At 38.6% G+C, this 26,014-nt stretch overlaps 1 protein-coding gene across 9 annotated transcripts in view; it reads left to right on the forward strand.

Moving 5' to 3' along the window:
* The window catches only part of ADAMTSL3 (ADAMTS like 3), a 202,607-nt gene that overhangs the window by 125,026 nt on the left and 51,567 nt on the right, over positions 1–26,014 (forward strand). For all 9 annotated transcript variants that reach the window (XR_015701245.1, XM_087743289.1, XM_087743293.1 and 6 more), the window contains 8 exons: positions 7,395–7,469; positions 12,864–13,021; positions 14,018–14,129; positions 16,863–17,001; positions 18,583–18,633; positions 22,808–23,012; positions 23,887–24,034; positions 25,458–25,542. Coding sequence is in view for 8 of the 9 variants with exons in the window: in XM_087743289.1 (XP_087599415.1) it covers positions 7,395–7,469; positions 12,864–13,021; positions 14,018–14,129; positions 16,863–17,001; positions 18,583–18,633; positions 22,808–23,012; positions 23,887–24,034; positions 25,458–25,542 (973 nt within the window). In the remaining variant the exon portion in view is untranslated. The remainder of the gene's footprint in view (positions 1–7,394; positions 7,470–12,863; positions 13,022–14,017; positions 14,130–16,862; positions 17,002–18,582; positions 18,634–22,807; positions 23,013–23,886; positions 24,035–25,457; positions 25,543–26,014) is intronic.

Genomic DNA, 26,014 nt, shown 5'->3' on the forward strand with positions numbered 1-26,014 from the left:
TGTGAAGCAGTAAAGACTGGATAATGTTTTTGTAGTATTACCAAGTTGTATTTGTTTTGTGTGTCTGTATGTAGGTAGATATAGATATATAGGGATATATATACACAAAATATCTCTTCCCCTTTCTGATGTGGAGGTCAGCTGGAACAGAAAAGAATTGCATTGTCTGTTCCAGTTTTGCAGTAACAGAGATTCTCCTGGAGAAGGACAATTCCTAGCTAGTTCTAAGGCAACCCAAACCCAACGTTTTGGATTGGCAAATATGGTTAGATAGTTCATGACAAGTGAAATAAAAAGATTCGCATTTAGTTGCTGCTTAGTATGTAAGTACGGTAAGGACAAATTGGTAAAAGGGATCTGGTCTCGAAACTGTCATTTTGCAACAGAAAATATTAATTTCTCTTGTGGTATTCTGGCACAGGTAAGAGCTGGCTACAGTTGACATCACTTGGTAGCAGGTCTCCCATTGCCTTGACCATGCTATGAAGAATACCCATTGTTCGCTGTTTTCTCTGTCATAATTCAGTGGCTCTTGAGGAGTTCTTTCAAGATGAAGAAAGACTGTTCTGGGGAAACATGTCAATTATGTCAAGTTTTGGTTTTATCTTGCACCGCAGTAGGCTAGATTATATGAATGAATTGCCATTCACAAAGCAGTACACATGCTACTAGAATCAGAACTTTTGGTGGTTTTCTTGGTATTGTGATAGTGCCAAAATCTTTTTTGGGTCAAGTTGTCCAACACTGTGAAAGCAGTTCCATATAATCAACCTCTGTGTGAATGAAATGTGGAAATAAAGCCATGCTTTCTTTGTGCTAATGTGTGAGTGAAGGGAGACACAAGATCTTCCAAATAGTCATTTGGAAGCTTTCAGAACTAGTGTTGAGAAGTAAAATATCGACACATGACAGACATGTATTTAAGAGGGAGCTTGTAAGGTTGTGAGCAGGATGTAAATTTTATTGTGCAATGAGGCAAATTAAAGAATTGGAAGGAAAGCAAGAGCCAAAGATTTTATTATGAAAAAAAAAAAAAAAGGAGACATAAGGGAAAATAAAAGTGCCTAGTTATCTTGGTCCTTGTTTTAAAAAAAGAAATTTAGGCATTGATAGCAAATGATTTCTCATAAAGGACTCACTTTGTTTTATTATCTTTTTATATGTTTTTACATAAAATGAATGCCTTTGATCGGAAAGCTAAACAGCACTGAAAGAAAGCTTACTGTTTTGCAAATATGAAACGAACTGTCATTTCAAACGGTCTTTATTTTTTCCACTAACACTTAATTGCCTTTGAAAGACAAAGTAAGTTAGACTTCTGCCAGCAAGCCAGATTTTACGTTCTGGTAAAATGATTAAAGGTTTGACTAATGATATTCAAACAAAAAGTGTAATAGGTTGTAAAATGTACCGTCCCATTGGGAAATGAGATATCATGGGCCTGATGTTTCTAGTACTATATGCATGGAACTCCCATTAACTGCACTGCACTTTGTGCACATGGAAAAATTGTAGGATTGGGCCCTGATGTCTGCTTTCTGCACCATTACTGGCAAGAAATGGTAGGAAAGTGTTCTGGTTCTGATACCAAGGAAAAAAAGATGCTGGTTCTGAAATTAACAGGGAGTGAAGTTGAAGGCACAGACTTGTCCTAACCTGGTTGTCTTTGATTCTCAAACTGGTTGATACTTGCAAGTTTTACCTTTCTTAAATTTTTGCTGAAAGGTTTCAGTGTCAATAGCTTTGTAACTGAATTTCTTCCTGCCGTGCATTTTTTCTTATGGCACTTGTGTAATTTACCATCGGTCACTTATTGTCACATGTCTGTATGTCATCATCCCCAAGCACACTTATCCAAAAACCTTATTTCACTTTGGTCATTTATCTAAGCAGAGGCCTTCTGCAAGACTCCCTGTTCAGTATCATCAGCTGGCTCGGTTTTGTAACACCTTGCTACCCTGTGTCTTTTTCCCTCTTTGAAATCAATATACACGGAGCTAGTAGCCCCCATTGTCAAGGTTGCCTGATACTTCACTTTGTATGAATGATTTTTTTGCCAAAATTCAACAGCTGGGTCAGAAACTTCCCATGCCAGGTGCTCAATGTTTTGGAGAAAATACAGCCAAAACAACTCAGGATATTCCAAGGACACAGCAGAGAAAAACATGTTGTTTCCCACTGTCAAAACATTCCTGAAACCTTTTCTTTAATATATCTTAACATCCCCCATTGTTGGACTTGACCACGGATCAGGGATTTGAAATTTGGCAGGCCATGGTCTTCTGGTCATGGACAAGTCTTTTGCAATATCTGTGAACATCAACACATATTTTACTACAACCCTTCAAAAAAAAAAAAACCCAAAACCCTTCAGGCTCTGTAAAGGCTTCTCGGATGTTAACAGCTGACATTTCTGAAAACCTGTCCTTTTAAGTGTGCTCTAGCTTATTACATGTCCTAGCTGCAAACAGATCATATGTGTGCAATCTCCTGAGAATAAATGAACATGTTGCTCTTCCAGAGCTAAGCTATTAAAAAGGGTCTTTGAAGTTGCTGTTGTTTTCTACTTTGCTGCAGTGTAGAATGGGTACGGTGGGATGACCTCTATGATACCTCCTGCCTCACATTCAGTCATTACAGAAGAGATTTTGTGGAGAGCTTCTGAATCTCCCGAGCTTCAGACTTACGACTGCGGTGATGAGATTATATGAGGAAAGGGAAAGACAAGACAAGACTAGCTGAACAGAAAAAATTGACATTAGTTCATACAGTGAAGGAAACACAGATGTGAGAAGGTGGGAGGAGGACCTAGGACTGGCTGTACAGATACATTGGGTCAAGGAAAAAAAGGAAGAGTGGAAGACTGAGATTAGATAAGGAATCTGGGGTGGGAGATGGAGTCAGAAACACTCGGAGAGGAAGGGGAAAAACCAACTGTATGTAGAGCCAGGAGAGGGAATTGGGACTCGTTTGGCAGGAAAATTGTGTGTGTGTAGGGATAGAATGCCAATACATTAGCATTCCGGTTTGGATAAGGAGTATGGTTTTTGAAGCAAATTTCATCATGGTCTTAACATACTGCTCATCAGTTCACATCATGGAGTGGTCTTGGAAGGCATAAACTGGATTTTTTTGGATGAAGCTAAACTGGAAGATGTGCCCCAGAAAAGCACCTAATGTTCTCCAGCACCTACTGAATATGCAGTCCATGGGATCAGACTAGAGTTAGTCCAAAGTGAAGCACCTGCAATGTGTATAGTGTAGATGCTGGGTCTTCAGCACCAACTATTTCAGTCTACAGATCCATTTAGTTTGATTGGTTTACTTGGGGCTGTTATAGGTAGTATGAAGCCTCCTTCTTTACTCTCCTGATTTCTCTTGTCGTACTTGGGGAAATTCCTGTGTAAGCACATTGGCTATTTCATTATTTATTTCACACCACACTTCCTTGAGATCATTTTCTTGATGGGCTGCTTACTGTGTGTCTTTGTACATTTTCTCCAGTGCATACAAATTTTAGAAGAGGTGTCCAGAAGTAGAAAGAAGTAAGTATGTAACTAAAATGAGTTGAGGCCACACTGTTTGTCTCAAAAGCAGGTTACCACACCTTAGAAATACTTACTCAACAATGCAAAGAAGTGGTGCTCTCAGATGAAGGGGCAGCCTTGAGTCATAAGACCAGTGGACAGAAGGATGGAGGTACAGAGGAGTGGGAGAGTGTGAGACTGGAGAAGGCAGGACTCAAAGACAGAAAGGATGTCCCCATACAGATTTTGCAATGTGACTTTTAGGGCGCAGATATATAACCACTGCTTTCAGTAGCACATACTTATCTAGTTCAGGTATTTCTTAAAGAGTATCTGTTTGGTTTTGCACAGATTCTTGTCATTAGGCAGGTCAGCACATACCCCAGCACCAACGTCTTCTGAAATGATGCCTAATGTTTCAACGAGGGAAGCTACTGCAATAAGACTCCAAACATCTTGAGCTTTTTAGTTCCCTTGTGCTGGTAGTTGTTCCTGGACTATTGTTCTTTGTATTTTGAGAGCACATAGGCCTTCAATCAGAACTGGAGAACCAGCAGATAAGTGCTGAGCAAATACATGGAAAGAAACAGTTTTTATAGGCCTGAAATAAACCCTCTGCCCTGCTGTAAGAGGAGAGAGGGAAAAATCCCAACTGGCCCATATGTGAAACAGTAAATGGGTCCACCATGGCCCACATGGAAAAATAAATAAAACCTGCTGAATTGGATTGAGCTCAGGAATGTAGCTCCTTTATTTTGATCCTGGGGATTAGCTCCCAGTCTTACCATAGCAGGGAGTCTGATCTTGCTCTCATTGAAATCCAAAATCTAAATCCACATTAACACCATAGAAACAGGATCAAACCTTGCTATCTAAAGTAAAAGCAATCTGGGAGCTTAATCAGCAAGTGCCGTGTGTAGTGTGTGCACATCCATTTCCTCAGAGAGTCCCCGGGTAAGAGCAGAAAGCCCATTTCAAGCAGGTGCTGGAGAAGGATGACCCACATGCCCTCAGGCATCCCTACAGTGGAAGCAGTGTTAGAATAAAGAGACAGTATCTAATCTGTTTCTCAGTTTTTAAGGTGAGCTTTGTGACTCTAAAATCAGATTTTACAGTCTGGTGTTTCTGCATGTTCCAGACGATTTGGGGCTTACTTGTTTTCAGCTTTAGACAAAGGTCAGCAATTGACTGTCAAAGAGACATAAATGGGGGGGGGGGGGCGGGGAAGAAATATAATTGGAAATTCTAGGTATAGATTTCAGGGTTGCAATTTCCCCTTATGTTTTCATAAGAGTTCACTGCTTTTAACAGTGTGGATCCTACCGATTTAATGGGAAATGTACAGCATAACCATTTTTAAATGAGTTTACAGGGGCTTGTGTTCCTTTAAGAATATGAATTATATGCTTCAACTGAGAACTGAAGACCTTTGGAATATATAGTTTTGGAGCCAGACCTGGACAACCATAACTACTGTTTTGTAGGAAGTTAAAGCTGTCCTCAGGAGAAGGTGGAGTCCCTTAGGTCAACTCTGTCCCATTTTCTTGCAATTCCCCATCTCAGTTGAGAATTCAAAAAATCTCGCTTTTATTTTTTCCTATAATTTACTTCATCTCATGGAAAGACTGCCCTAGGTCATAATTATCTCAGTCAGGTTACAAGAATCTCCTGCTGCCAGACTTCTTGACAGGTCTGTGGGGCTGCAGAGGATGAACATTGCTGTGGTGGTGAACTTAGTCATCTCCTCTAATGCAAATAAAATACCTTCTGGTAATATTGTCTCCGCCGCAGAGAAACACCAAATTTAGCACCCCCATGAGACTTTTGGACCCTATCAGAGAGTGCTTCGGTGAGGGTGGAATGTCTGTAGTACTGCTGAAGGAATGTGAAGCATCCTGAAAAGGGATCAACAAGGCCTGCTGAGGCGAGCGGAGCTTGCTGTAAGGAGGCGGAGGAAGCCCAGCAGAAAGACCCTGGTTGTTCTCAAGAGGAGCAGTCCTACACATCTCTGCACATCTGCAAATCTGGGCCTCGTCCGTTCAGCGCGGAGTGCCCTTGGTTCCACTTCAAAACAGCAGTTGCGTGTGTTCAGAACTGGTCATAATCAGACTTTTATTTGGGGTTTTATGCTGTAAATGCTGGTTGGTTGTCAAGACAGGATACGATTCCTGACCAAGTAGGGACAGATGGGCCCCTCAAACCTGCTTTCTCTCAAATACTGTAGAGCACATATGAATTCAGTAGTTATTTCCTTACTTTAAAGATATACACATCCACTACCTTCTGGCTATCTTTAGCAATTCTCCTGATGAAAAACCAAGATGCAAAAAGATATTAAGTGATTCAGTAGTTAATGTTTTTTCCAGGGCTCCTTAACTGTATTATTGTTCTTACTGTAGTATTTTGCACTCTGGTGGAATACCCAAGTATGAAATTAATAAAGATCATATTTTATTACATCCAAAATAAATTGTTATATTTAAATGACCTTCCTAGAAATTCATGGTATAAAAACTGTAACATAAGAAGGTGTTTATTTCAGAAAAAATAATTGCAGTATTTGCTTGAAGTATCCTGAACATTTGGCAGGATTTCATATTTATGTTAAGGAGATGTAAACCAGAAGCTGATAATTTAGCATCTACTATAAAATGGTCCGGTTTAAAGTGGAAAGAAAGATTCTTCAACTGTTCTTTAGTTAAAACTGAACTATTCTTCCTCTAAATATTGTATGAGTAATTCTGGAGCCAATGTATCACTGACCTTCAACTCACATTACTTTTTGAGTCTGTGAAAATGAGCTTCCTCTACACCAGCCCCTAGATACATGTTAATGCCATCACTGAACAGAGCACCCTCTGCGGGGCGTACCTGCAAAGGGCCCGTGTTTGCAGGTGCTGCCTCAAAGATTTGCAGTTGGGCCATGATGGAAACGGGTTGCAGGTTGGTACTTTGTTGCTTGGGCACTTCTCATCCTTTTGTGGACATCCCTGTTATGCACTGTGCGTACCCTTTTCTGAGAGCACTGCTCTTGTTGGCATGAAAGACTCTCGTCTGTTGATTTGACTGTTAACTCAGTTTGCTTGGGCAAATCACAGATTTCCTACAGTTGAAATGGAAAGTAATAACTTTCTGCCTTTGTAAAATGCACTGAAGTAAGTGTGTTGTACATTTATATATGAAGAGGACATTCAGGCAGCCAAAAGCTGTTTTGTATTGACGTGTCCTATTCAGGGCTGGTTTGGTTTATAGTTAATTTTAAATTGAGGCTCTTACTGGAAGGAATGATCTTATATGGTAAGGTAGATGCAGACACTCCGTTATAACATATACATTATATCTAATATATATTTGCTCTTAACTGGTCTGTAATTGGTTAAGGGTTAGTGTTAAGTAGATGATTTATTTCCTGTAACTCCTGCCACTTATTAAAGTTGTGACCTGCAGCAGGAAATGAGGTGTGGGCAAAATGAGACTGAACAGCTGCAGATATTTGTAAGGGGGGAAGTACTGCTTAGCAGATTCCTTATGTCAATTCAGTGATTAGGAAATAAAACTAGGACAACAGAGTGTAAATATGTTCCTAATACACTACTGACATTTCAGTTGGTTTTGTTAATAGCAAATAATTTTCCAATAGCAAGAAAGATTTACAAGTCCATTCATAGGTCTTAATAGTTGCATAGCATGGCAAACAGACTCAATATACTGTACTTAATAAAATAACATATGATTGTTTTTAATAGAAAAATTGTGAAACCTGTTACATATTTTCTTAGACACATTTGACAGTTTTCAGTCTAGTTATGTGATGTGCAAATTCCCTCATGCAAGATAACTTCTAAAATAGCTCTTTAATTTTCCTAGGGGAAGAAACCGTGATTGCTGTACCACATGGGAGTCGCAGTGTGAGAATTACCCTAAAAGGACCAGCACACCTTGGTATGACTGAGCTATTTTATGTATTTATTCATAGGCAGAAGATAAAAACAGAACCTTGTATCTGAACTTATCCAAGCTTTGGGAATGTGGGTAAGATCATGATCTTGATTCCTCTTCCCATCTTTAATATCCAGCCTGGAGATAGCCCTAGAGAACACTGGAAGTTGGCTTAGTAAAAAGAAACCGTATACATACTGGTGGTTTCTAAATTTATGTCAGCCAAGTAATTCTTATATAAGCTGTCTAAAATGCGGTACACTCTTAAACTACATGCAAACAATTACGTCAAAATTGCTTTCGAAGGGTTATGTGTGAGATTGACAGCACTCCTATAACCCACCACCAGATTCCTGTTGAAGAGTCTGAGATAGTGTAAATAATCCAGTTGAAGTCGCACTTGATCAGTGAGCAGTGTTCAAGGAAAAGTAATCTAGGTAAAAATGAGGTAAGGTAAATAAAATACATAAAATAAACTACAGAAGTCCTCTTTCCTTGTAATAATTTTGGTCATTACATACCATCTATGAGAAACAGGTTGCTATTCTGTTAGACCTTTGTTTCCTATAAGGCTGATGGTAGTATCGATGGTAATTTCTTTACCCATAGGCCTACTTTACATAAAGAACTAATTGTTTCAATGATGAGTGGGACTGCCATACCAAGCAATGAAATAAACCATTCATTTAACATTTTGAGCAATTTTTTTATTAGTAAAAGTGGAAGACAATCTGAATCATAGAAATAAAAAGGATTTCTGCTCTATGTAAACAGAAGATAGAAATGCATTTTATTTGAAAATTGCTCATCTCTTTGTTTGCTTTGAGGAATATATTGTCATTTTCTTTCAAAGAAAAAATTGAATACGACTTCCACTTTAGAACAGCTCCAGAGCAACAATAGCTTCTAGATATAACACTGATATCAACAACGTACAAACCTGAACTGATCTTGAAATAAATAATATTCATGTAAAACTGTAGCAAGGGATGTATGAAGGAGTGATCCTGACCAGTTCAGGTCAGGACTTTTGGTCTTTCTTAAGTAGTTCTGCAGAAGGAAGTTGTTGTTTCAGCTTCGTATGAGGAAAAAGTACCAGATTCAGTGGCTCCTGGGGGATTTCTGGAAAGCGCCTGAGGAATGCAGCAGCAGCTCAGTAACTAAGTACAGAGTGCTCCTGGTTTCCTACCCAGGGTGGTTCTGTAAAGAAGCTGTGGCTTGGCATTACCTTTGTTAGCTAGTTCTCTAGCTGGGCGAGAATGATGAAATGTTCCTTTATCCACTTCCCCCAGCACATCTGCTTGCAAATCTGTGAAGATTTAGAAATTTGTTGAAATGAAAATGACAGAGGTGAAAAACAAGTGAGAGCTGTTGTGGGGAGGGAGATGGAAATTGCTTCTGGCTTCATAGCCAGATCTTCAAGAACTGATGTTCTAGGGGATGTGCTTTGGGACAATTTGCTTGTCCACCTTTCTGACTGTATGTATGTATGTTTTTGGGTGTTTGTCACTTAACAGAAAATATCAAGTGATCTTTAGTCTGCAACTTCATTAACTTCTGTGTGGGTGTGCTAGTATAATTAAAGGCAGAATTTAAAAAATAGTTACCTATAATTACAGGCTCCATTTGTCAGAGACGTTCTTCCTGGCTGGTAGGGAGTTGAATTTAACAGGTGGAGCAGGGACTACTGATTGTAGAATTTTATACTGCCTCCTGTTCCCAGTATATATTTGCTCTTCGAGTAAAGTCAGGAGCATTAGCGAATGCTTGAAGAGCACTATGGAGTGTTTGGCACTTTTCCCTTTATCTTGTGTTCTTTTGTGCTTCATCCTGGGCTTTATGAGCTGCTCTTGTTCCAGGGAAACACAGCTGCTGGATTAATCAAAAATGGAAATGTGGTTGGAGATGTAGCACATAACAGATTTGAAACAAATAAATGCTCTGAACATTGTTTTACAGTCAGCAGCTTAGTGCTTTAGGAAAGACTACATTTCTTTGTAGCTGGTAAGAATAAGTATTTTGTTTGTGTGTATGGACACTTTAAGACAGGCAACAGATTCATCAGAGAGCAAAGGTGTTACTTAGGGATTTTTACATATAGGTCCCTCTTGTATTTCTGTCTGCTTGTTTTTTGTGAATGATTTGGTGGAAAATAACCAAATAATTAGTACAAAAATGGTTATGAATAAAATGTTTCATTGTATTCGTTTTGTTTTTGATTTGGACTATATTATGGCTTTTCTCGCAGTTGTTTTAAGAGCATTAGAATCAAAAGAAAGACTGAAAGTTCCCTGAAATTAATCCTCCAGCAGAAGAAACAGGAAAACCGGAAGCTAATATTTTCACAAGTGGCTAATGCGAGATAACTGAGTTCAGGAGCCTAGGGAGGTTAAACTTCACTAAAAGGAACTGAAACTCTTTTTTCCCTTTTTGTCAATTTCTTCTCCGCTTGCGGTGATTTGCAGTCCTTGACAGCGGATAGCTGTGCATCTATGCGCTGCTTTGTCTTCTGACAGATGCTCAGAGGAAGACAATGTTGCTTGCATTTTGAAAAGAACGCATGTTTTATTTTGGGCCCCTGTATTGTGCTATCTACAAATGAATCGCGTGGAAAAGGAAGAGCTTTCGGGTAGCAACATCATTTGCTGCTTCTTGCAGTGGGAGCAGAAGCTATTTCCCTGGGAATTCTTCCATGCATCTCTCTACACAGTGAGGTACCTGCAGTGGGTTCCCCCTGCCACGCTGCCCTACTCCTGCCTGCCACTAAGAGTATGGGAGGCTTTTGCGGTGGGTCTTCCATCCACAGCTGGGCAAGGCATTTCCATGGGGAAAACGTTCTTTTTATCAAGGTAAGGGAAGTAACACAAAGACAGACAGTTATAGGTCTTTGGCACTGGTGATTATCTTGTTAGGCACAGAAACAGGAAAGCACTCGAGAGGATTCCCTGTCCTTATGACTCTGCACATCTGGAGTCCTAAAGACCCCTCAAGGAAATGTTTCCCTAACTTAGGATGGGGAAGCTTGCTCCTGAAGTCAAACTTCCCGCCTCTCCAGGATTACAGGACCCTGCAGAACAAATAAATGTTCGGTGAATTCTTTTGTAAACCTTGCCTATAAGCCAGTTTGTGAAACCTTTGTTCCCAGTTACTGCTCTGAAATCAATAAAGTAGGTCTTTTTTGGGGGAACTGCTCCCTAATAAGAAGTATTATGTTACGTATGTGTTACATACACTAGATGCTTGGTTCCACTCTGTTTTAAAAGCTTGTGATGACAAGCACTAGATGCTACTGAGCAGGAATACATTGCATCAGAGGTTATCCATTGTGCTGTGGAATAGCTTTTCATCTACCTGTGTGACACAATTCTTGGAAAATCTGAGCAGCTGTTCTAAGCTTCACTGACATGACCTCCAGGGATACAGGCCATCACTCTATAGCTGAACCTTGCAAATAAACACATGCTTTGCATTCAAATCTAGTGTAGCTCTAACATAAATGTGTGTCGGCTCTCAATGAGTTATCATGTTGGTTGCTGAACAATATCCTTGGTTTGTGCTTAGAAAAACATAAAAAATATTTTTTTATTAAGAAAATTAGCATAAAGACTGTAAGGTAATGCAGCTCAGGTCACCGAATTAACAACTTTAACATCTTTTTGCCACAGCCAGATGTCTTGCTTTGCAATCTTAAACGCTAGTTTCAAAGGGGTCCTGTACTCCTGAGGTTCCTACTGACTATGTGGAGTTGGAAGTACTTATGATTTGCTGATTTGACTTCTATTCAACAAAATAACAGAATAACAGGCACCATGCATTAATATTTACCATTAAGCAGTGTAAGTTTGGGGTCAAGGCTTGCAGAAGATTAATCCAAGAATGCCGAGTGCTGGACATTTAAAAGGTTATTTTGTAATGTAATCAGGAAAGAAAACTTCCATGAAAGTAACAAACAAAAATATGTAGTAATTGTCTAAATACTTGTTGCTTTTTCTGTGGTTTGTTTATATCTATTTGTTCCTAATGGAAACACGTTGGACAATGGGGCACGTGGATTCCCAGAGATTTATTTTTTTCTCTTTGACAAAGTACATTTGATTCACAACTAGATTCCTACCCTATGATCAACTTAAAGTCATTTCCTAGAACCATATCTGTCCTTAAACTTCCTTCCAGCCATGTATGTGATCTTTGTTATACCTATGAGCATAGTGGAACCTAATGCTTAGAAACTTGGGATAACGTTGGTACCTTCTCAAGGAAGTTAATTTCTTCTAGAATTTCTTCACTCTCTTCGTTGGGGATGCTCCCAAGTGCATTTGCATTTTACAAGATCTTAAGGAAGAAAACGGTAATGATGGGCTGCAGCATTCAGAGTATGTTTTCAGTGCAGGTAAAAACAGATGCTGTTAACCTAAATTATCTAGCATGAATTAGGTAACTCTCTTTAAAGTACAAAAAAAAGGCAAGGTAGTTGAAGAAAGAGGGTATTTATAGCTCATCAAAAGGTTCTTTTTAGCTAGCCTTGAGCTTGTCTGAGATTCATGCCTTTTTCATGCAGTGCTCTGATAGATTGTAACCAGACCAGTGTATTTCACGTCATGCATCTCGCTGTGCCTATACGCTGTATTATGCAGAGCCCAAAATTCTACCTTCATCGTTAATATCTTCCTTTAGCTTTGTCCACTTATAGTTTTATAGTTCAGTCAGTTTGCTGGAAGTGACTCAATCCTAAAATGCTTCATCTGTCTTCTGGAGGTTGTGGGCTGTTAGTTTAATCTGTTTCCAAGGAATGCAGAACAGCTCAAAAAGGGTTTTCATCACCACCTGTTCTGGGAAAGGGACATCCCTCCGGCAGTGCTGCAGCTACCCACCTCCTGGCCCTGCTTTTTGCTCATATGGGAAATATTCAAAGTTGAGTTAATGACCTCCGGAATGGGTAGAGTGATACAGGTATTGAGGTGAGTGTTTGGTGAGTTTGACACTGTTCAGGCTTCTCTGGAGACTGATTGCTGAAATTTCTAGGCTTTTGAGTTGCATGGAAGTACGAGTTATTTTTCTGTGTATTGATTCTCTCTGTTTTGAGTTTCTTTCAGCTTGTCCCGCTGAATCTATTGCTCTATAACTACATAGAGCACTTGGTGTAGGAAAAACTGTCTCAGAAGTGCTTCTGGTATGAAAGAATAGTGTGTTCAAGCAGATATTCCTGTGCTGACATGTCATGCAATTATATATCAGCCTATAATCTGAAGCAGCTAATAGTCTCACAGCTATTCTGTGTGGTTTTTTAATGCACATATACGGCTGTTACTTGCAAGGCAAAGTTATAAACGTTACTTTCTGACTTCCTTCAAAATAAAACATATCCTGTTTAAGTTTACTAATTGCATGTTTCTTTAGTTATAGAGTCAAAGACACTACAAGGAGACAAGGGAGAGCACAGTTTCAATGCTCCTGGAACATTTGTCATAGAAAATACAACTGTTGAATTTCAGAAGAGTACAGACAGGGAAATCATAAAGATCCAGGGACCTCTTGGAGCAGATTTCATTATCAAGGTGGGATATGTGTATGTGCAAATCTTCAAAGATATTGCAAGTATGTGCAACAGAGTAGGTCGCTGTCCATCAGGTTGTAGCAATACAACAAAACCTTTTAGCTAGCAAATAAGGAATCCTAATTACATTCCAGAGATAATTGATACTAAGTATATCCAAACGAATTAAAATGTTACAAGGTTAATCTCTTTGCTGTAGTGGAAAGTACCACAGGATCTTTAATAGTAAAAATGGCTAGAACTTTTGCTTTAAATGTTACTGAAAGAATAACAGCGTGATCTTGTGCCGTGGATTGGTGTTAATCCAACTGAAGACTGCCACCTACTGAATCTGAGCATTGCTTCCAGCAGCACCCTAGAATCTCCCTTAGACACTGCTAATCCAGCTGCTGACCATTTCTAATCGTTTTAAATTTCTCTTCTACCCAGACCACATACCGATGGCTTGCATCATACATACAGATATGTATATGTAGAAACATATCAATATTTGACTGCCAAAGGAAGATAATAATACAGTTTTCCATCGGAAATGACAGGTGTTTCAGTACTGTCACACCACTTGGCTTTATCTGTCAAGTCGTAGAAACAGACTTTCAGTAGTGTTTATTTTGCATCTCCGATATCACATGTGCAGTTAGACTTGCCTGAATATGAACCAGTGTGCTTAGATCAGTTCTGGACTTCCCTCTCCAGCAAATTTTAAAAATTTTGCTAACAAAGAGATAAGACAGAAGAACACAGTTAGAAACTTTGCCAATTAAGGATAGATAATCAAATAGTCACATTCGTACCTTGAATAATTTGAAAAACAAAGCAACATACAAGTGTTTGACTATTGGAAACTTTAAATTTAATTGTTACTCTAGACTTTCTAGAGGTTTTATGCCTGTTATCATATTACTCTCTGCACTGCTATTACATATGAATTATGTTTTGAAATGACATGAACAGTGGAGTACAGTATACACATGTGTTGTAATGGAAATTTCTTCAGACCAGGTACTCTGGATCAAAAGAGAGCGTGGTTCAGTTCTTTTTCTATCAACCCATCAGTCATCAGTGGAGACAAACAGAGTTCTTCCCCTGCACAGTGACGTGTGGAGGAGGTAAGTAATGGCAATTCTTCAGGAGTCTTTACAGCTGAAGATTAAGAGTGGCTGATTTACAACCTTCGTTCTGCATTTTTATTGATTAAGTGTTTGTGTTTCTTTGCACACTGGTGGGTCTTCAGAAGAATAAATGACAGAATAGCAGGTAATTTGGTTGATTAAGGTAGTATGAGCATAGTTTTGTTTTTTTTTTTTTAATACCTTATATTACTGGAAGTCCTGTTCTTCCATAAGGAATGATTTTTTTGAGTAAGAACTTCGAATAAGAAATAAAGATATGACATTCAAAGTGGAAAATGACAATTTATAAAGGATATTTTGGAAAAGTAAGCAAAGACATACAATGAGATTTTAAAATAAGGATAATCAAGAGATGAAGGAAGACGGTATTTCTGGCCACAGTAGTAGACATGAGGGAGAGGTTTCGAACACTTAGTTTAGCAATTAGTTACACAGAAAGCAGAATAAGTAAATGGAATTTAAAGAACAGCTACTATCAATACCTTTGGCTGTCTGATCTTAGACACTTAGTCCTGATGGTAGTTAGAGCAGCAGGCAGTGTGCTGTAGTGTCTATTCCTGGTTTAAACACTACAGCTTATACAATGGTTAGACGAAGTGCAGCTCAGCTCTGCTACTGCTCATCCAACCCAGCCCGCTGCTTGTCATGTCTGGTTGTGCAAAAAGCATGACCTCATGGCAGGAGGAGTGTTCAACATTGTAGATAGCTATTTCAGTTCAGCTAGCATTACCCAGGTCACCTGAAAAACAGACTGGGATACTAGCGATACTGGTGTAGTGATTTTCTTGGAGAGTATAAATATGGTTTAAATAGTTACTTGGGACATGAATAAAAAGAGTGAAAGATGTTTAAAGCACAAGCAGAGTCTAGGGATCTTTTGATGGACCATCCATTTTGGCACTTGCACCTCACTTTAATCTGAAATGCAGACAATATACGTGTGCAATATGTAGTCCCACAGGAAACTACTGTATCTTATAAGATACTTGGCCTCATGAAGTGTGATTCTTGCTGGAACTGTGAGTGGCAATACATATCCTCTTATGATTCCATCACACTGTGTTTATGAATTTTTCCTTAACCTATCCAACAAGGGAAGAAGTGTAAAGCATCACAGTTATTTTTGAGGTCTACATGTAAACACTGGGTAACTCAAGGGACATATTTACCTTCAAAGTTGTTGGCTCAAATCCAGCCTTATTCAGGCTGGTGTTAGGGTTTGAAAATTATGGCTACATGTCAATCTCTTTGAAATTATCCAGGGTTTTCAATGCCCTACTTTGTAGCTGCATGTCTGTAATATGAAACTGGTACCTTTATCAACAGGGCTTGACACTCTTGATGGCAGTCCTGAGAGAGGCCAGTAACTGAAGAAGCACAGGAACTAAGCTACTTGCTTACCCATGAAAGTAGTAGCATTAAGAATGGCATGTTACTGAGGCATGCAGCTGCCTGGCTTTAACCTGCTATCTTAAAGTGGATTTAGTATCCAGATTGTCTGTTTGGCATCTTTTACTGGCAGTAAAAGAAAAAGTTCCTCACAACAGAGACTTGGAATCAGTGCACCACCATTCCTCAATTGGATGCTTCTACATTTAATTCTGTAATCTCCATGTGTGGGAAGTGGGAGTGTGACGGGCATCTCAGAAAGCACAGTCAAGCTTGAATGAGCAAGAATGTTTAAAAATTATGTTTATCTTGCTTACAAGTGGCCTATCTCCTGGGTCCTTTCAGTACTTACAAGACCTGGAGCATACATGCTTAGAGCACTGTAGCTGCTTATTTCTTCTTTATGGTTATCACTCTCATGCATGATGACACTTTGAATCAGCCAAGAGACACACAAGTGAGGCCACTGATATATGATACTTAACATTTTCAGTAGACACTGAGACTTGTGCTGTTAGTTTATTGACTCTGTTTGGATTTTAATTCTTGTGGTTTCAAACTTTTTTCTTTGCACATACCAGAACATCCTCCTCCTCTCCTCAGTTTAAGTCCAAGTCAGCTCTTTTGAATGAGTCTTTTTTTTTCTTAGCCAAAAAAGCAACCTAGTGGTTTATAAAACTCAAATCCCTTATTGTAACCAGTCTCCACACAGAATTTTTTTTTTTTTCACCAGGTAGTTACTTCAAGTTTTCTTTTGTTGGCTCTTCAACTAGGAATGTTCTTGAAACTGTTTCTTGGTTTTCTACAGTTTAACTTACCAATGTTTTTGGATCTCATCTTCAATTCCTCTGGCTTTCTGTTCTAAGTATTTATTGTTTTAGCATGCATGACTGTGTAATATACCTCTCTAACATAGATGGTAACTCTTCCTTGGGGGAAGGCAGTTATAAATTGTGGAACATGTAGTAGAACCATATGACTTTGTGGAGTTGCCTCTGTGACAGGTGAGCTGCTCCAGTACTTGTATTCCTGCATCACATAAAAATATGTACGCTTTTACTCTTATACTTAGAATATTACTAGAATAATGTGCCAGAGTCTCATCTAGTGTTAAGATAGGTTAACATAATTGTTATGTTGAATTGCCTGAAATGAAGATGTGGTCCTGCATGTTCCTGTGCAGTGTTTCCTTGTTTAAAAGCAAACCAAAGAGTAACACAGGAAATTCATTCAATGGGCAGTGCATTATCGGGGGGGGGGGGGGATAAGAATGCTTTAACTTATCTCCATTACCAAAATTTAACTTTGCTTCTGCATTAGGTTATCAGCTTAATTCAGCTGAATGTGTGGATATTCGTCTGAAGCGTGTTGTTCCTGACCACTATTGTCATTACTATCCAGAAAATAAGAAACCAAAGCCCAAGCTAAAAGAATGCAACATGGATCCCTGCCCTTCTAGGTTTGTATGACAAATAAATTTAAGTGTGTGGTATAGTCAGTTACTAAGGAACAAGCAATTGTATTTACTTAATTTCAGTTCTTTTCATCTTTCAGGCTACTTAATCTCGGTTGATTATTGCACGTGTTAAAGGCTGATGTCTGGCACCACTGCCAATAGATTTGTGGCACTTCTTCAGTGTTGCAGAATAGGAGACTTTGCTTTATACAGAGATATTGTAAATATCAATTTGTCTGTTCAAGGGCTAATTCTACTTTATGTCTTTGGCTGAGTGGTACAGCACTAGTACAAGGATTTTGTGACATTGTGTGAGGAGGACAGATTGTTTTCCTGCTATTGGATTTATTGATGCTGCTGTTCAGGATTTCTCATTAGACAGACAGTAGCTCCAGTTCTCCGTCAGCGTACAAGTTTTGCACGTGGTTTAACTTGGTTTATTCATCCGCCTACCGTAAAAGTTTCATTCTTCATTTGTACTGTGGTGTTGACACTTAATTATTAAAGTTTGGGGGGGTTGTTTTACACTAGGAATTAAAAAAAAAAATCATTTGAAGTAAATATACTTGCAGCACAAATACCACAGAATATTATTGCCAAATTATAAAGGCTATCGTATACATAAATTGTATTGAATTGCACTAGAGTATTTCAAATTAACTTTTGGATTGTCTGGTGAGGTTTCCTGGCTGTGCTAAAGAATCTTAAAATAACATCACAGTATCAAGTCCCAGAACCTCTCATTAATATGCCAGCTGGCCGAGCTAGAGTTATATGCAAGAAGAAAAGGAAACACTCTCAATGGATTTCATTTCCTATAGCTAAACTGTCCATTTCCTTTCATTCCTGTTGAACATAATCGTTGATAGTAACCTCTAACTGTTATAGATATGCAGACTTTCAAGTTTTTTTTCCTGGAGAGTTGACCACTATATGGAGTGGTAAGACTTCAGTAATGCTTAATGGCAATGGGTGCCAAATGTTACAAAGCTGGAATGGGAAAATTAGGGAAAGAAAGAGCATAATTATCTTTTTCCTTGCAATTTTAGCTTATACAGACAGAAAAGGGAAGTACTACTGGATATAATACCATATTTCTTAGTGTTGGAAGTAAGGCTCTGTGCCTGCTCTATGCTGTGCAGTTCAAATAAACAGCTCTAGAAGGGTCCTAGGCACTATTCAGAACCTAGCTGGGATTAATCCTGTGATGCATTTATTTCACTGCCACTCATGTTCCAAAGCAGTCTTTCTTATAGATATAAGTATGTAACTATTTTCTTGTTAATAAAGTAGCACAGACCTAAAGGATCACTGATAATAAACTTCTCTGCCAAAGGCTTGCTCATTTAATATTTTTTGATGGTATGAAGTGGAGAAACTATATGCTGAATAGATCTCTATCCATGCAGAAGAGGTAAGATTATACGAGTCATTGTTTGCCACAAGGGTAATGTATAATGAATGTAAGATTCCCTCATTTCACGTTGGGAATTGCTTACTTTAAGCATGATCACGTAAAAGTATGTACTTGATGTACAGTCTTGGGTATAAGAAATAATGATGCAATATTTATTTTGTTGACAGTGATGGATTTAAAGAAATCATGCCCTATGATCACTTCCAGCCACTTCCTCGGTATGTATAATCAGGATAGCATATGTGTCAGCATTAGCACAATTTTCACTGCAAATATACTATTTGAGTACTAAGGTCATGGAATATCATCTGATTTTTTGCTGTACAGGATAGCAAGTTTATAACAATCCTGTACACATTTTTTGAAGCTTGTGATTTGTTTCAATGTGCTTTGGATGATTAGCTTAACAGTAAGAGGTTAATATTCTGTTCTTGAAAATATCAGTGTGGAAGACTTTAGAATAAAGAGTTGTCCCCCTAAGCCTCCTCCTGCGGTAGTGCTGAGAAGAGCATCTCCTTTAAAGTGCATGTATGAATTCTTGTCTTGAAAGGTTTTTATTTTGAAGATATATGCAATGAATATCTCCTTTTATAGAGCAGGTCTCCCTACGTTACAGGACTCTAGAAATTCTTTTTCCCTCGAGAGGTCTTATTCTTCTACTCTTCTTTAGATGTACACTGTATTTATTGACATCAAGGCTGACATGTTACTTTAAAGATACTGAGTTTTCTGAATATCATTGCCTGAAATTAAGTCATCAGAGCACAGTTTGTTGCCTTTTTTTTTTTTTTTTTTTTTTTTTTTTTTTTTGAAACCAGAATCAATCACAAGAATATAAAACTTCTCTGGAAGGTTTAGATGTTTTGTAAAGAATGTTACGACTAAAAGGCATTGAGCCAGATTTACTGTTAATGTAAAGAATTATAGTTGATGGAGTTAGATGCATATTTATCTGAGTTGAACCTCTGCTTTATTATGTCATGAAATGAATAATGTGTATTTTTCTAAAGAAGTAAAGATATGAAGTAATAAGAATGAAATCATAGACTTGCACGGCTCAGTGGAGCTACTGATTACAGCTGATATAAATGTCATAGTTTATTTCTGTAGCAATTTACGCTTGTTGTGGATCTGCTGTCCTGTGATGTACTTTGGCTTTCATACATAGATTGATATTTTTTTCCTCTACAGCTTTATCCTGTAAAGTCCCATAATTATATTCTGTGTCTCTCCCCTTCCATTTCTTCTGCCAATTCCTTTGTACTTCAGTCTCCTCTGGAACTCAGCACAATTTATTTACATGAGTATTTCATCTTCTGAACCGCTCAGGGCTTGGAGACCAGTCGGAAAAGAAATTTAATCCCCCTTTCTGTGCTTTACTGTGCTCAGCACATTTGCATGACACTGTGGTGAGATAGAATATGTCTGAGATAAAGCTGTGGGGAGGTTCTCTTATTTCAAACACTGAGAACTATAAAGGCCCACCTCATTTTGACACCTCAGTGTGTTCTGTCAGAAGGTATCATGGTCTTCCTGGGTGATGCTCAGGAGTAAGAATTGTAAGACAGCAGAGGCCAAACAGGGCTCAGAGTTGGTGCCAGCAGGAAGGAGAGGGAGGAAACAGGCTCTGTTCCACTGGGAGGGCGCATAAAGAAACACAGCGAAGATGTAAAAGCACCTTTTCTTGCTGGAATTTCTGAAAGAAAACAGCATCTGAAACAGCCAGTTTGTATACCTGCATCACGAGGTGAATCTGGTCCAGCGCGGATGCAAGTCTTGCTTCAGTGTAGCAGGATGTATTTTGTCTGTGCTGTTGCCTGTTAAGTAGCTGCAACGCATTAGTCTGTGCCAGTTCTGCTGGGCATTCTTCCACTTTTTTCTATTCTTACCTGTTTCTTACATGCTAACTTAAGACTGTTCTTGCAAAGCAGGCGGAAACCCAAAGTACTATAGATATGCTTGACCAAAGCTGTACAGACTCTTTCACCTTGACCAGCAGTCATACATCACACCTCCTACATAACATGAAGGCCATGTGGAGGGCTGCTTTGCACTCCTGTGGCGTTTACCACTGCTTTCCCATTCACACGAGGAAGTTGTGGGAAAGTCATGGTGCACACCGCAAGATCTTGAAAGAGTTCTCCTGTGGCTAGAGTTGTAAATGCCCCACTGAGATATTTTTACAGATGGAGAATTCTTTTGAAATAAATAGAAAAATTTCCCAGGATGAAAATTTTCTTTTAAAGCTTTTGGAATGCCTCCATTTATTTCAGACTTGTTGGACTGTTGAGGATCCCTTGACAGCTGTGGGTTCTGGAAAGTATCTCCTTGACTGCTTGCCCAAGACCCCCCTTTTCCCCAGTAGCCATGGACCTCACTCCATCTTGAAAATGCTTATGGGAGTATGGGATCTGGAGTGTGTTCGAAACTGATGAGATAAAGAAAAACAACTATAAAACTCCATGCTATAAACACTTGTGAGGCTAGTATTACATATAGCACAGTGAGCCTTATACATATAAATCCATGAGCTGCTAATTCATTGAACAGTTAATTGCTCTTTAGTTCCTGACTTTTTTTTAAAGAAAATGAGTTAATGCTGGCCGTTCATTTAAGTCAAAGAAAAGTGTAACTGTTGCTCTTCAAATGTATTTTGTACTTGTGATATGATATCAGTATCTAGGCATACAGCTTTATTCTGAATGCTTTTGAGTATATTCTCTGTGATTAATGTTCCATGCCTTGCTGTATGTTTCATACTCATTCTTCTGTTGAGCTTAAGCATGGTTAATATGTTTTTGTAGGCAGTTTAATGAATTGCTTAAAATAGGAAGTGTCCTTGATTTACCTGCTGTATCATAGAAAGTAGGTAGCAATTACTTAAATTTACCTTTGATTTATATGCCTTTGCTTCACTTACTCTGAGATTATGACTTCCTTTATGATAGCTAAGTTACTCTTGATGAATTGATTTTGATGGGATATTGTAGTACTTGCTGAGTCCATTGTTCATAATGGATATAATTTTTTTCATGATCCTTTCTGAGCCCCTGCAGTTGTAGTAGTAGTAAGTTTTAAACTAACAAGATATTGATGAACCATAAGATGTGCTGCAGGACTCAGTCATTTCCCAGGGGTTAGCTTTGATTTGGGTGGGTGGTGGAAAGAAAGCAATAGATAGGAGGTGAAGGGTGAGGAAAAATTGTGTGGGGTTCAGTGGAACCCATAGACAAATGCTGTGATAGAAGCTTGTTATCTCCAAACATGACAGGAGCAGGACATTATTGAAGTTAGTTTTTGTTGAGAAGTGATTGCTTAAATGTACATTCATGCTAAGACCAAGAGATAAATGAAACAGAGTTTGTAACCTAAAAACATCCATGTAATTGTTGCTTCACATGGTGCGGCAATTTCCATCTTTATTGTAGTTAGGTCTAAGTTTGTGGATAGATGTCCATTTTGAAGACATTCCCTCCCAGCAGGTTGTTTGTCATCCCTCTGTTGGAGGCTACTACCCCACAGCTCTGCTGGTTGACAGGGCTATGCAAGTTTTTCTTAATCTGTGTGTCACCCTGCTTCAGGAGAAATCAGCTAGGTTAGCCAAAGCAGCTGAAATGGATGGGCAGCTGCCTTTTGCTTGAAGCAAGTTGGAAAGTGTGAATACAAAGTCATTCAACAGCATTTTAATGAGGGTGGAACACTTGCAGATCTGCAGTGACGACCAGCAAAATGGTACCTGTCACAATTTAATTTGTTCACACTCCTTATGGATGAAGACGGTTTGAAATGAAATGGCTGGGTTTACCCAAAGCAAGTATTAAGGTTTCCATAAAAATTCTTTCATGAACAGATTTTTTGAAGAGTAGTCTGCATGATGTGGGCAGCGATGAGTAACTGAGGGTAATATCACCCTCAGTCAGCACAGCCAGATCTGTCTTTGTCTTTGGATTTCATATAATCTCAAGTACATATGCTTCTCAGTTTCTGACAATGGTAATAAGTGTATATGTGACCATGTAAATTAACTGTGAAAAATATTCTGTTTAGATGATTTAGACTATTTGCAAGTAAAATCATTCCAGTAGTCGAACTCAGTATATCTAGGGTCTTTAACTCATGTATGAGAATAAGATTCTCAGTTATTTTGGGAAATGTACTTAAACTTATAGTTCTATTTTTCTTCTCATTGTGGACATGAATTTAAGCCTGGGATAATGCAAGGTAGCTCTGTAATTCAATGTATTTATATTCAGCGTGTGGTAAGAATCCAGCAACCAAACTATCAGTGCGTTTTAATGCCATTAAGGTTGGATTCAGTATTTTGCACTTTTAAGAGAGGTTAGCGGAATAAAAAATAGCCTTATTTTTAATATATATGAGTTCTTTTTCCAGGTGGGAACATAACCCTTGGACTGCGTGTTCAGTTTCCTGTGGAGGTGGTATTCAGAGGAGAAGTTTTGTGTGTGTGGAGGAGACCATTCATGGAGAGATACTGCAAGTGGAAGAATGGAAATGCATGTATGCCCCCAAGCCCAAAGTCATTCAAACCTGCAATCTGTTTGATTGTCCTAAATGGGTGGCAATGGAATGGTCTCAAGTAAGTTGAAAAGTAATTTGGACCTTTATTCTTGTTTTCTAAAGAAAGCCTCTAGTCTTGTGTTACTATGTATTTGTGAGCACAGGGCTATTAGAAAAATATAACCCTGCAAGCATAATTCGTTGTACTTACTAGGAGAAGTTTGTGCTAAGTAATTTGGCCTGATAATCAAAATGTTAACATGTCTGTGTGGAGAAAAATGCATATAGAATTATTTATGCCTGTTGAATTCCTGCTTTACACAGAGGAAAAATTAGAGCCAGAGGTCAGGCCCCTTTGCAATGAGGTCGTTTGTCTCTCAGTTCTTGATAAATGTAATATTTCACTGCATATAATAGCTAAAGGCATGTCTGTCTAGGGGCTGACATGTCTGCAAGGGTGATTTTCCAGCATTCTTACCTTTCATTATAGTAACAAGAACATAAAGCCAACTTATCTTGGCTGCAGTTGTCTGATACAGTCAGATAGCTCAACACTTCTATAATTCCTTAGTTCATCCAAATGACATCACTGACATATAGCGAAGAAACTGTTCTTGCAGCACGTCTGACCCAGCTTTAACTGAAAATGACCACTGTGAGAGAGCATATTCTCCGTACATAGCCACCTCTGTTTCAGACTGTTGCCAATCAGATAAGCTTTACAGAACCCCGAGAAATCACTTGCATTCCCAAAACTTAGACATTTTTTCCAGCATCAACCTTTTCTGTATTCACCTAGCAATGCAGGGACAAATTCATATATCTCTGATACCTGATGGATTGTGGAAAAACTTTAGTGAACACATCATCAGTACTTCTAACTTGCTTTTTAAGAGTATTTGTAAATATAATAAAAAAGAAGCAGCGTAAGATGGTTGCATTGTCTCCTGCAGTGCACAGTGACCTGTGGCCGAGGCTTGCGTTACCGAGTAGTGCTGTGTATCGACCACCGTGGGCAGCATGTCGGTGGCTGTAATCCACAACTTAAACTACACATAAAAGAAGAGTGCATCGTGCCAATACCATGTTACAAGCCAAAAGGTAACTGGAATTTTGTCTGGGTCTGTTATTGTTTCACATTTTTGTTAAGAGAATTAAAAGTCCCTGGTAACCTTTTTCAGAAATGCCAGAAGCTGGAATTTACTAGGACTTATTTCAGTCTTGGCAAAAATAAGCATTTTAATTATTGGTGCTAGGAAAAGTGCCCTGCTGATATTTTTTTTCTGATAATGTGGCCAGACTGTCATGAGGTGAATATGCTAACTAAATCTATATGGCCTGGTCAAATTGGGAAAACCAGAATTAATGAGTTCAACATGTGGAGGAGGAGTTGTTCAATAATACTTGAAATGGGAATGATACTCTACACGTATTGCCTGGGATCTTGTTCGTTTGCATCTCATTAAATGTGTCAACATTTTCAGTGGGCGTCATCAGTTCATTAGGTTATAATCAAACCGGTTTCTCTCTCTCTTCTCCATTTCTGCATATTTAAAAGGTCTTTAACAATGATGTAAATTGACAAATATTCTCTAAAAGAGTTGGTGAGATTTAAAACAGTAGGTGGGAAGGTGAAAAGAAAAGACAAAGATGAGAGGGGAAACTAGTATATCTTTTCCCTTGCTCATTTCTGTCCCTCTGGGCCCAGAAATTTTAGGGGGTGCTACTCCCATTCTTTCCGTTTTTATTTGAAAGGCTGTATTTCAGACCTTCACAACTCACCATAAAGATTTACATAGAAAAAGCAAAAGCTCTCTGTAGACAACCCTATGTTGCTCTTTAGGATGTTTTCAGACTCTAGAGAATTCTTCAAGCAGAAAACTATTGAGGGTTAAGCCATGAAGTAGAAACTAGCACTGAAATTTTAAGAGCCTTCTTCTGGGGTTTTACTTAAGTTTGGAGGCACAGATCCCCAATTGGCTTACAGTACTCTGAGGACAACCATCACAGAAGTGTAGGATGTATAGACAGATAAAAGAAGCTGGTGTTGGTTTTTTAAATTAATTTCCAATTTTGGGAAAGCTGGCTAACTCAGCAAAAAAAAAATTACCGTGAAAATTTTCTAATGAAGCCAGTCTATCTAGAGAGCAATGTAGGTTTGATATGCTCTGGCTTCTTTTTCAGCTGTAAACTTAAGTTATGACAATAATCCATTACATTGAGATATAAGCTACAATCTACTTGAAACTGCTTGCATTTGGGAAAGATGTGGGAAGGAAGTAAAAGATTGAACAGGAATGGAAGTTGGATTACTGGTACCCTCTCAGTAAAAAGGCGTGTCAGAATGGAGCTCAAACATCATGAAGAAATTTTCTAGTAAATTATGTTTTATTCAATATATCGTTATTCAAAAGCATTAGATCAATAGGCAATGTAAAGTGTGAAGTGCTAAGGTGAATGCTAACATCCACATATTACCTTGATTCTGGAGTAAGTACTGAATGTTTTTTTTCCTCTCTACCAGAAAAAAATCCTGTGGAAGCAAAAGTGCCATGGTTTAAACAGGCGCACGAAATGGAAGAGACCAGAACAGTCTCAGAAGAGCCAACGTAAGTACATTGTCTTTTACAGTGAAGAAACATTTCCGGCATATTTTGCAGATCATCTGGAGCGACTGTAGCTCTGCAGTTTGCTTTGACAGTTGGCCCTCCTTGGGAGATGAGTTGTGTTGTGAGCTGTTCCTAATTTTACATCTCAGCAGCTTTGCTTCTGGAGCTCCTGTTCTGGATGACACAGAGCTACTCTATTATAGTGTCCCTATATCATTCAAGCAATGCAAAGGGATCTTAATTTAGCCTAATTAAGCCCTAATTAATGCATGTGGAAGCATTTTAGCAGTTGTAAATTAAATAAATTCAGTTTTATCCCAGTCATTGCTGTTACCTCAAGAATGTAGTGGTTGTATGAAAAATTAAGAGGTACTTTTGTAGGGTTGCCAGGATTTCCTTGGGAGGCGAGACCAATGCGTAAAGAAAGCGAGAAAAATCTGCTGATCTCTGAGCTTAGCTGAATCTGTGGGGA

Source organism: Nipponia nippon, unplaced genomic scaffold (assembly GCF_047370975.1).
Source record: "Nipponia nippon isolate SJK-2023a ecotype South Korea unplaced genomic scaffold, ASM4737097v1 scaffold_9, whole genome shotgun sequence".
In the NCBI taxonomy this organism is placed as follows: Eukaryota; Metazoa; Chordata; class Aves; order Pelecaniformes; family Threskiornithidae; genus Nipponia; species Nipponia nippon.